At 23.9% G+C, this 13,462-nt stretch overlaps 1 protein-coding gene across 1 annotated transcript in view; it reads right to left on the bottom strand.

Moving 5' to 3' along the window:
* LOC126902572 (ras-related and estrogen-regulated growth inhibitor-like) overlaps positions 1-13,462 on the bottom strand; it is a 51,755-nt gene that overhangs the window by 28,653 nt on the left and 9,640 nt on the right. Inside the window, exon 3 of the mRNA XM_050679968.1 lies at positions 2,596-2,652. Within this exon, the coding sequence (XP_050535925.1) occupies positions 2,596-2,652 (57 nt within the window). The remainder of the gene's footprint in view (positions 1-2,595; positions 2,653-13,462) is intronic.

Here is a 13,462-nt window from a genome sequence, read left to right as displayed (position 1 = left end):
ATGCATTTCCATTGTTATTTGTGAAATCAGAATAATGACCGACAATAAAAAAACATTGCAATATTTTTACCTATTATAAAATTGAACCGTTAGAAATATACATAAGCATATTCTATATGGTAAAAAAAGTACTGACCAATAAATTATGACAATTGAAAAAAATCATATACAGAGTGATAGGTTTATCATAAACCGCTCGGTTACTCGCAAAGCAAATACGTTATTGTAAAAAAAATGTTAAACTTTATTTTTTTATAGCAATACACATATTCAAATAGATTGTAAAATAGGAATTATTCAAACTAAGAAAATTATGGATCAGATAACAACTTTTGGATCAGTAATTCAAACATTATTGACAATTTAAAGTAATGATTGCAGGTAAAGAATGAGTGCTGTTATTTTTATCACTAGTCTCATTTCCCGGTCGTATTCTTCCTCCTGCTTAGGTGTGAAAATGAGAATGACGTCAAAAGTACTGGTCCAAAAACTGTTATAGACCAGTTATTTTCTTAATTAGATATTTTATAAGTTAATTATATATGTATGTTACCATTTAAAAAAATAAAGTTGACTCATGATCATAAAATTAATAGAAAATAAATCAAGAAAAATATATGTAACTAAAATAATTCAAAATTTATGTTTTCAATATTGTATTTATTTTAAGAGTAATCGAATGATTTATGATAAACCGATGACTATGTATAATATTTATCTTTTAGTGCATTAAATAAAACCATAGACGTGATTGTTAAAAAAAAAATACTTTACAATTAATAATCCAAGCTTAAAGGTAAGACATAAAACAATCAATTACAAAACTTTTTAGTAAATCTTATTATTATTTTTTTTTTAAGTTAACTTTATTTAAAAAAAAATATTTAAATAAAAGCTTAAACATCTATCTACATGATTGAGCGTGATTGCCGCTAGGGCCGCCAAGGAAATAGGCCTACTCTTCTCATTATCTAATGTTGTTATTATTTTAAATACTAACGGTATACTATAACAGAAGATATAATTGGCGAGTAGTTTCGATAACTCTTGGATTATATTCAAAACTTTAGTTCTATATTATTCATTTTAATATAATAAAAAAAAGTTAAATATTGAACTCAATGGATGATCAATTTTTATTTTTACTATACAGAGTGGCCCACCACTCACTGACAACTTAAATAACTTTTGATCCAGTTAATATTTTTAGCTGATTTTTTTTTAAATAATAGTTATACGTTAGGTCTATAACTATATCTCAATAATTAATTTTTTTACATTTTATTAAAAATATTAATTATTTTTAAATTTTAAATAAAATGTAAAAAAAAAATCTAAGATAGCTATTTTGTAGAGTAGAATTTAAGAAAAATTTTAGTAAAAAAATATCTTATTAATATTCAGTAGTAAATATTCTGTAGCGTTTTGAAGTTTGTGAAAATTTGAATTTTCATGTACTATTTTACGGTATTAAACATTGAAATACGTATTGAGAAAAGGACAGAAGAAAACGCTATCTTTTCATGATTACTGTGTATACATATGATGATAGTGTGTATACATTACAAACTTGGCATAAATACCATGATAAGAAATTAGATAAGGCAATTATTACTTATCACTCTCATTCAAAAGTATATTGAAAAGATAGCGTTTTCTTCTGTCCTTTTCTCAATACGTATTTCAATGTTTATAACCGTAAAATAGTACATGAAAATTCAAATTTTTACAAACTTCAAAACGCTACAGAATATTTACTACTGAATATTAATAAGATATTTTTTTACTAAAATTTTTCTTAAATTCTACTCTACAAAATAGCTATCTTAGATTTTTTTTTTGCATTTTCTTTAAAATTTAAAAATAATTAATATTTTTAATAAAATGTAAAAAAATTAATTATTGAGATATAGCTATAGACCTAACGTATAACTATTATTTAAAAAAAAAATCAGCTAAAAATATTAACTGGATCAAAAGTTTTTTAAGTTGTCAGTGAGTGGTAGGCCACCCTGTATAAATCGTTTTAATAGTAGTAAATTAATTCAATGAAATGTTAATGTCATATTCATTAAAATTTAAGATGACTTTTTACGTTAAAAATTTAATTTTTAATTTTTAGCATAATACCAAATAAGGATTCGCAAAACTAGAACACATTTAAATACTAAGTTATGAACTTTTAAAGCCAGACAAATAACATGAATTCCTTATATTTAAGTTACTTTATACTAGTGCATTTATACAAATAAATTTTTGTCATAATTTGAACTTATTAAAACGGTTAGATAGACTACCAACAATATTATATGTCAAATTGTTTTTATATATTTCACTAAAATGTAGTTAAAGTGGTGGATCTTTGTACAAACTATAAAAGTAACCATATGCATTGCTTCCAAGAAAATATCATCTGTATAATTTAATTTATTTCTATTCGATTTTACAGCAATAGAACTCAAATAAAAGTGAAAATAATTCATTTAATAGGTTCTTAAATATCATAAGTTTTGCAAAACTCATAAAACCATTATTTATCTTAAAACAATAAATATGTAAACAATTTTTTTAGTATTATGAAAAAATTTTATTTACCAGTATTTGAGCTATATTCTCCAATATATCTCTTCGTCAAATATCGCACTGTGACAGCTGTAACAAATAATACATTAAAAATTAAACTTAAGCTATGCATAATTGAAAACATATACTACTCAATTATAACTAACTATAAAATACTTAAAATTTGACGAAAAAAATTGCTAATCTATAAATTCTTGTTGATATTTCACACGAAAAATAGAACATATCTAAACCAAAAAATTATTTTAAAATTAATTGTTTTATATCTATAGATATTATAAATATTTTAACATTATTGTAATATAAGCAGTGTCAAAGTATAATCTGTTTTAAGTTTTTAATCACCAGATATTTTATTTTTTTCAATTACCGTTATACTTTATATATATATATATTTTTTAATTTTTTATATTCTTAAAAATTAGTATTGAATTTTATGTTTAATTTAGGTATTTTATAGAAAAATAAAGGCGCTAATAATGCAGATTGTACTATAAATAATATTTTATTCTTTTTAATACTACAGTAAAATAACTTTTTATCAATTTTAATAAATGTAGTTTTTAATATATACTATATATGTGTAATATAATTAAAAACTGATACTGGCGCAACAGATTTGAAACAGTGATTTGGGATTTTATTTATAGCTTATAATATGAATTTATTTAATTTGTTCAGTTAATATTTTATTTGAGATTACAGCAATGACGTACTTTTGGTCTAAGAATACATTTGACAATTTTTTTCTTTTATAAATTAATAGGTTGGGTTAAGTTAAATTAATACGAAAGTGACTTCCATGACATAGGTTTTACGATTAGTCTAATAAAATATGCTAGAAATTCGCTTAAAACATGCGACAATCACAGTGAAATAAATACTTTTACACAATAGTGGGACATATAATAAACCAATACTAGACGCCCAGGATTAGGTAAAATAATATGGGCTTGTGTCGTTTTACGAGGTAGATCGTTTATGTAAAACATAATATTGTTTAAAAGTAATACTACCTATATTACATAAATAACAAGTATAAAAAAATTAAATTTTACCACGACAAATATATAAGCATAAATGCATAGCAATAGTTATCAATGATATTTTATGTTATTTTTTGCGGTTTGAAAATACCTATCAACAACTAAACAATACATACGAAAATTATTTTTGAAAAGTTGTCATACGTGTATCACATGCTCGAACACAAATTTATACAATTGCAACTCTAACAACATAAACATTAATAAAATAATATAACAACATTAAAATGGCGTGTAAAAAAACCTTATTATATCTATGAAAAATTGTGAATTTGATACAAATATTTAACAATAATACGAGTTCATACCTTAGGAGTGAGATGAAATTCAATGCTCTATTATATTATATTTATATAATATCTGGGTAGAATTGTTTGGAACGATCGAATATCAACATCACAGTGTTGTTGGTTGCTATTAAACCTACTTACGTCTGTATGAAAATTGAAATAATATTTAATTACATAGTGCAGCTAACAAAATTTGGGTTTCAAACATTTGTGGTCATAATGCCGTACAAGCGATGGGCACTATTATCGAGTTACCAATAAGATAGTACAATAAAAATTGTATTTATTTTAATATATTTAAACAAACTGTGGTCAGTTAATCAAATTTATTAATAAATTAAATATTTACGTTCCTAAATTATTTGCGGTCACGTCGATACGTTTGCATTAACTTATTTTTTTATCCTATCTTGTCATTGAAGTTCAACCGTAAACATATTTTTATAATTGTTTTTAAAGAAATTTTGCAAAGACATAAAATAAAAAGCCACATGTATTTTGAGATTTCGCCAACAAAAAACATATGAGTTAATCAGCCAACTAACCGTCTGAATAACGTATTGTTTCATGTGGGTGTATACTAATCGGTTGTACCTATCCATAATACCATAGTGTGAATGAACTATTAAAAATAAAACAACAACAATGAAACTTAAAATTCTTAGAATAGACTATAAAAATAGGGAACCGTTACGGTTCAAATGTTTATACAAATTTAATTGTCACTTCAATTAGAGAATTATGATTAACAACAATACAAACGTATAATAAATTATAAAAATAAACAAATTTAAGTTGTCACAGTTTCTTAAGTATTCAAATATATTCTCGATATTATCACATCATAAAAAATCCTTCTTCGTGCCAATATAACCGTACACTAGTTATTACTAATGATACATATTTTTTATATGTTCAACGAACATACTATATTCCTATTACAAAAGTTGTATTAAAAACATTTATATCTTTATCATTAATGTAATGCTTGTTAACTTTTTAAAAATTGTTTTGAAATTTAGTTAAGACATTGCTAGTTGTTTTTTCTCATTTATGAATGATACAAAACATATGATATTGTGTCAGGTATTAAAAGTAATTATTATTCAAGAGAGCATAAATATGCTGATCTTTTAAGTTAATGTACAGGCTAAACCGTGAACTGGGTCATTTTTCGCGTATGGCGTGCCGTCCTTGAGCTATATAATGAATTCTGAACGCATAGAGAACTTTGGGGTTCTAAAGTTTCCTCAAAACTCGGTCGTTCAGTATTGGCTATTTAACGCGGCTGAGCAAAAAGTATATCACCTTACGCCTTGGGGATGCTAGTGATATTTCTTATTGCTACAATAACTAAATCATACAATATGTATTTAACCGAGAAAACGGGTCAAGGATTTCAAAGGTCTGGGTCATAAGAGACTGTTTGCTTGTCTGAAATTTTTTTTAAAATAAAACTTTCTACATTCATGCTTTTATTATTGCGTTTAAGCAGAGATAGCCAATAGGCATATGATAAAGTCAAAACGTGAATAAGTACTATTCTAAGTAATATAAACGGGTTATAAATGTTATATCTCTAGTTAGTTGGTGTGTGTGTGTGCGTATGTGAATATAGCAATCAACATAGTCAAAAACATTTCCAAACGGCATTTTATACTAAAGCTGTCAGATGTAAGTATCGTCTCATTTTAACTTGCTTTTTTTAATAGGGGTCGAATTCAAAAAAAAAATTTCGTTTTATTTTTAAATATATTATAACGTTATCTTATAATTTTTTTAAATGTTATTAGACATTTAATAATTATACAATTTTTATATTTGACGTTATTTTATTTTATTTTTGACGTTTAAACGTTACTAAATTTTTACGTTTGATTTTAAGAGTTTAAAACATAATACTGTAACCAGTTTTTAATAAGGGCTAATTTTTTAAAATATACATTTGAAAATATTTATTTTTATTTATTTTAATAAGAATTGTTTTACGATATAAATTTTATTGTATTTAACGATATTTAACGTTTATTTATACGACATATTTTTGGTTTTTCTATTACGTTTTGATAGACATTTATGTTATAACTATAACGTTATTCATAATGTTTTCTTGTCCTGTTTTTCACACAAACAAATATTCCATAAAGTATGTATATATGATATAAATTATAATAATAATAAAAGTTAGAAAGAAAACTAAATGAGTTGGCCAGTTAAATGAACTCAACCACTAGTAAATTGATAGTAATATAGAACCATGTTTATATAGTATATGTAATATGCTCAATTAATAGAAAAATAAAAGTTATATTGAATTTAGAACTGGAATTAACCAGTTAATTGCGTATTTTATCATTCGAAAAAATAAAGTTGACACCCATATAAAGTATAAGGAATAAACATGAAAATACTTTATTGACTGATAAATTGAAAGAAAACATGTACTTAAAAGAAACTAAAAAAAAATCTCAATATTCTTTTTATTTTTTAATTAATTAAATTGTTCATAATGAATTAATCATCCTGTTATTAAAATATAGAAAACATCATAGTCAGAAACATATTACATTCAATAACATACTAAAGAAAAATTAAAACGCCCAGTTAAAACTTAATTTTCTTTTTAATAATAATTTTAATTTAAAGGGCTTTGTTTTACCCGTGTTTACCTCATTGCAATAAACAAAGTTAATTATCGTAGTATAGATGTTTTCTGACGTCAACATACATTAACTATTATTCTATAATGTTTTTACTGAGAAAAATTTTTTTAAAAATTTACTGGGAAATAAGAAGTATAGCAAATTTAATTTATGGAAATTGTTGTTGTATATATTACACGCAAAATTGAAATAACTACTAAACTTTACTACATAATGTACTTGTTAATAAATAAACTTCCATTACACATTGCTGCATAAAACATATATTGTAGTAAAATTTTAAGTATTATATAGATTGATTAGATAGTTCATTATTATAAAATAATGCAATTTATAAAAAACAAATTTCATGTTACTACTACAAATTATTTTTAGATTCAATGTGAAACTGAGAAAGTATTGTTTTCACTATGATGTGTGTTTTTTTCGTCTATCGCCTTATGAACGCAAGCTCTACTGGATCAATATTACATAATTCTATTTTATAAGAACCCAAATTAGATCTAATTGAAAATATTATCCTCGAAAGTTAAAAAAAAAATTAATTTTTTTTTACTAAAATATCTTAAAATTTTAAAATGACGTAAAATAAACAATTTGTATAATATATTAAAAATTATTATTTTTAAATAAACCCATTTGTACGAAACAAACAAAGAAAATATTTCACAGAATTACCTTTTTTTTATGTTACTTTCAAAAATCTGATTTATGATAATGATGTCAACCCCTATTAGATTTCAATCAACACTACTAGTGTCTACTAAGCCAAACCCCTTTTATACTATATCCTTATTATATTGGGTTTTTTATTTTCATTTATATTATATATTATATATATAATAAAAATATTTATTATTAATTATTATAATTATATTATATTCATATTTCAAAGTTTGATATAAGACTTTAACTACACTAACATAATAAAGGAAAATAATCATTAGAAATTCACTTTAATACAATAGTAGAAACCTTATAAAAAATGAAGCTTAATTCACGTAATTGGGATAAATAAATACATTTATTGTAAATTATAAAATGACAATTTAACGTTAGGAACGAAAGCATATTGATCATTAAAGTGTTTAAATAATTACTATGATAAAAGAAAATCAAGCTAGATTAATTAAATTGAGATTTTTAATAAATACATTACAAAAAATACAAGTTCAATAGACGACATACAATGTCGTCTTTTAACAAATTATATTTACAAACAAATTTATAAATTGTTTATCGTAAAACATAATTATTAGCTTAATTAAGATATGTCTGCCAATAAATAAACGCTAAACGTGATAATCCGTATGTAAATAGTTGTTGATATGATGACTGAACAATACAATTTTACACGCGTTAAGGAATAAAAAATTTAAGTTTTGATGTAATATAATAATTATAATAATACAATTGATATCGTACACTATAAACATTAATAATAATATAATATGCCAACCAATATTTTTAATGTCACATTGTTGTCTGTTTTATCTCAATTCATTACAAATATATTTAACTTTATTTACTATAAATAAAATATAAATAAATATGTATTACTTTATGTTTATCTTTAATTTTTTTTTCATATGAGAGCATGTATGTTATAAATTTTATTTGAAAGTTGTATAAATGCCAATCGTAGGACAAATAGCAGTACTGGCTGAGATAACTAAATAGATCGAGAATCAAGAAATGTACTGACGTACTAGTGTATTTAAATCAACAATATTAATTATATTATTGTGTCTTTATGACTAGTAAAACTACGAGTAGTACACATGAAATAGAAAACATGTGTTAATGTCAATTCTTTTAAGATCACAATTTTTATTTCTTGAGAAATTATTCATTAATAATATTGATGAATAAATTCGTAATAATCTATTATAAATTTTTAATTATTAAATTTATAAAGCTATTCAAATGGTTAATCACTAATCCAAATATTTAAATTATTTTAATTTGAAAATAGTATAATTATATAAGGAAGCTGCTTAAAAATAGAAAATAAATAAAATTAAGAATAAAATGTTAGACTTGCACTTTAATGATATTTTATGGTGCTTTTTTAATAAATAACTTGGGTATAATTTTTGAATTTAGGACAAAAATATATAGCTTAAAAAAACTGCTGTGTGCGTTTTACATAGACTCGTTAGTTTTTAAATGTTATTCGTAAGGAGACCAAAAATGTGCTGCATTGTTTTAGAAGAATTTTTTTTTTTTCAAAAACTTAAATGTTTATTGTTTTTGTTCCCAAATAGTTTAATGTACAATAGGGTTTACATATTACTACAACAATAGTCATTTTCCTATGATATTTTTGTTTAAACAATGTTTAGTTTCTCATATTACTTATACATAGGCTTGATTATGTTTGTACTCGTAATTTTTAAGTAATTTGTTCTTATTCAAAAAATTTTAATTGACTTCAAAAAGATAAATGCATTGAACATATGTATGTATTCAAATTTCAAAGACTACTTGTTTAATTTTATCCAGTGAGGAATTTAAAATTTTTTTTTTTTTTTTTTTTTTTTTTTTAATATCGTTATAGCCATTACACCATCTAGAAATAATATTTAAATTTAAAAGTAATTGATTACATATTAAATAATAGCGATATATATATATAAATCTGTCATAACCTTTATTAAATGAGTGTTTTAATACACAGAAATAAAAGAGAAAATAACCTCATCTATAATTCTATGATGTTAGTAATTATAGGCCACCTACACAGTGAGAGTATAAAATTATGATTAAATATTTTATTATAACTCAAAAATGTCAGTCAGTAACCTTAGTGACTTCGCAGGGATAATAAATTAGATAAACATAGGCATTTAAGCCGCCTAAATATTCTTATATTCGTGTACATTAGAATAAATAATCTAATAAAATAAAAAACTTTTTTTTATGACAGGGACGATACCAAATGATAATTTATCATAAGCTTTAGTGGGTCTATTATTTCCACAAACTAGGGTCTAAAGAAACTTAAAAAGATTAATGTTCAACTGTTTAACATCGTACTCGTTAACCGATTACTTTCATTTTCTAATTTCTAAGTACAACGCTGTATAATTGATTAGACTGCAATATCCGAACTTCAGATGATATTCAAGTGGCTATAATAATATTATTACACTTTCTCACCCGGTCGAAGACTGAACGACCTTTATTAATATTATTAAAGTAATTCAGCGAAAACGGTCAGTTGGAGTGAATAATTTATTTCGCCATATTAATATGTTTACTGAATAATTCTACTGATTGATGATTCAGTTGACTCGTTTAGCAAGTAATACGATAGATAAAGCATAAATGTATACGAACACACAAAAATAAAATCTGCATCGTACAATAACATCGTGGTTCAAGTTTACTTGAAAAAAAAAACCTTCATAAAATTATTTAAAACTTGAATCATATAACGGTTGTACAAGTTTCTTCTGCAATAATTGACTTAAAAAATAGAAAACAGAAGTTTTCCACGGCAGCACATATTAGGCTATTTGACGTTTTCTATTAAAATAATTTTCATATTTTTATTCATATCACAATATTTGTATGTATTAAAATCACCAACTAACAAATATACAAGACTATAAATAAAATACTGAAAAAAATATAAACATTTTTAGTATTATATTTTTTAAAAAACGTTTTAAAAATCAATAAANAATCACCAACTAACAAATATACAAGACTATAAATAAAATACTGAAAAAAATATAAACATTTTTAGTATTATATTTTTTAAAAAACGTTTTAAAAATCAATAAATAATATATGTCACATTTAAACGTTTTCGATTTAATATTTACATTTTTCGTTTTTGATAATATCAATGCACTTCAAATTAAAAAGTCTTTCAAAATAATAAATATAATACTATATAAAGTAAGATTACTTTTTATTATTTATTTTATTAAAATTTTATTTTTCAAACTAAACTCAAATCACATAATATCACGTGTTATAAAATGTTAAAAAATATACTATAAACATAATCAGCCATTTCTATGTTAATTAAACCTCCAACCTAAGTGCTTTCTGTTTTTAACAGTTATTGATAAAAATTTAAATATCTCGAGTATCTAAAATCTTAATAGAATTATTCAAAAATCTATTACCGACAATAAAAAAAAAGACAGATTTTTACGTTCAAACAAGTTTTGATTATTTAATGTGACCGGATTTTTTTTATCAATAAGCCTATAAAGTGGGCGGTTTTTATTATCAACCGGAACTAACTATGTTTTAAGTTCATCTCAATGAGTATGCATACCTAAAAAATCAACAAAAATTGTTGAATAGCTTTTAACATTTATTATTGAAAGCTATTATCAGATTAAGATTGACTGTATTGAGATTATTAACTTCCGATGCGAAATTATAAGAGTGATTACAATGGTGGTCAAATATTTTGTTCATTATTAATTTTATACTTGTTTAAAAAAAATCTTGTTGGGTATAAAATTTTAATTTTAGAAATATTTATTAATTTATGAGTTCAAATCTATGTGTGGTAGTAAATTTGTCAAATTCCAATCAAATACGATTGATATGACAGTCATTATTTTAAATCGACATTGCTACCAATGAAGAAAAAAAAATTCTGTGTACAAATATTATGCTATTATTTCTAGTAAATAAATAAAACCGGTGTAGGAAAACGGAACACGAGCATTAAATTAATACACATGTGTCTCGAGTTATAAAATTTAGTATCTTCTTTTTCTAATGATTGTTACTTTTTAATTATTATTCATGGGTACTTTTTTATTATTTCGCATTTTTATTATTAGTTACAATTCAACGACCTAAAAGACAAGAAAAGAGTTCAAACGAAAATCTGTGTGGGCGTTCCGATTTAATTTTGGTCATTGGCACTGAAAGAAACGTTAACGACACGACGGTATCAACATAAAGAAAAGGGAGATCGCACATATAGTATAGTTTGCAACAATAACAATACAACCATCGTATACACCTGTAGCACAGTAGTTGACAGCATTGTGTAAATAAACATAATAACATGCTGTTTATTTATATATTACTTAAAAAACACCTGTGTACACGCATGTTGCAAATCACGTACAAACTTAAATTTGGCAATAATTAATACATATTATGAATACAAAAGTTATTATTATTGTGGAAATACTCAAATCTGTATCATGTGACAAACGTAAAATATTTCAATGGTATTGCATAAAAAATGTCACAGATCAACCAAGACATTTTATAAAATTAAATACTTATTTAATTTAAAACCATAGTTAAGACGTTTGTATTAAAGAAAAACTTTTAATAACGCAGAACAACAAATAATAAAACATTTTTTATTGTTTACAATTTTCATATTAATTTCGACGCTGGAAAACTTCTCAAATTAATAATATCTAGTAGTACACACAGTTAATAATCAATCCATTTATATTTTAATCGTCATAAGGGCTATATACATAATAATTTTAAACAGTATGTTTAATGCACAGCGTGGCGTCCGTAATATACGTGACCGACAGTCGGTGACAATGAAAGAACGAGTAGCAAAATGATTCATTGAGTATTATCTGAAGACCGTTTTTACATTATTTTCATTTTTATACTAATGAATTGAACCGAGTATAATAGTTCGCTTAAACTCATCGAGGGACTTTTTCTAAGACTTTCTTAGTCACTAATAGATAATACAGTCAGATTAACGATCCATAAATTCAGCCTCCGTCTGATACTACAGAATCGAAAAAACAGTTTTTCATCATAATAAAAAAGTGTTTTTAATTCTTTGACCACAGCGCTTGTACAATAATATTTAATAATAGATGGTCATATAACCTTTCACAGTTTTATGGATGGCCGTTACGCGTTTATTTTTTTCGACCAGGTGTCCACTATACTTAGATCAAAATACATATTTCTTAGTTATCAATAGTGTATACTTATAACAAGTTAAAAATGGTATGAATGGTTAACTTAAATGTGTAAATAAATCATTTCAAATGAAATTAAATAAAAGCGAAAACTTTCATTTTCAAAATTAAAAATCTACAATAATAAAGTGTATTAAATAGGAAAACAAGACCGCATTAGTGAAGGGGAAGCTACTCCTTCTAAAATACTCAATATTGGCCTTAAGTGGGATTTATTTCATTGTAAAAAAAGTAATTTAATACTTTTAAAAACAAAAATTATCCAATTTAAACCATAGGAACTACAAAAAAATGTAGATTATTTAAAATTTTAAATATTTATATTAATAAATAACTAAGTAAATTCTTATACTATCTAATTAAATTTTTATAAAATTTATTATAATTAGATACTTTTTTAGCTTCGATGCGAAGCTGAGAAGGTATTGGTTTTACTATGATGTGTTTTTTTTTTTTTTTTGTGTCTGTTACCACTTTTTCTCAGCTCTCACCGAACGGATTTCTTTCAACGATACGTCAAAAGATCACAAATTGTATCTAGTCGAAGACATTACCCTTCAAAATTGAAAAAATTTCCCTCGTTCCCCGTAAATGGGGGAAACCTCCAAAAAAATTACAAATTTAAAAATCGCTAATTTTCGAAATTTTTTCAATTTTTTTTACTAAAAACTGCCGTAACTTTTTCAAAAATGAACATATCAATATAATTTTTTTTTTATAGATGCTTGATGTCTTTACCTATCATTTGGTATATTTTTTTTGTAAATTTGACACTTAACCTGCCCACAGGGGGGGATTTAAAATGACAACTTTTTCACAAAAAATTAACTTTTTCAACATAACTTTTGAAAATGTTCCGGAAGGTCTGACACTTTTATATATATCTTAAATTAAACCTAATGTAATATAATTTAATTTGAAAATAAAAAATT

This window comes from Daktulosphaira vitifoliae, unplaced genomic scaffold, assembly GCF_025091365.1.
Source record: "Daktulosphaira vitifoliae isolate Bord-2020 unplaced genomic scaffold, ASM2509136v1 Scaffold_3, whole genome shotgun sequence".
Lineage (NCBI taxonomy): Eukaryota > Metazoa > Arthropoda > Insecta > Hemiptera > Phylloxeridae > Daktulosphaira > Daktulosphaira vitifoliae.
Note: the sequence above shows the minus strand (reverse complement) of the source record. Positions and strands in the feature narration are given on the sequence as shown.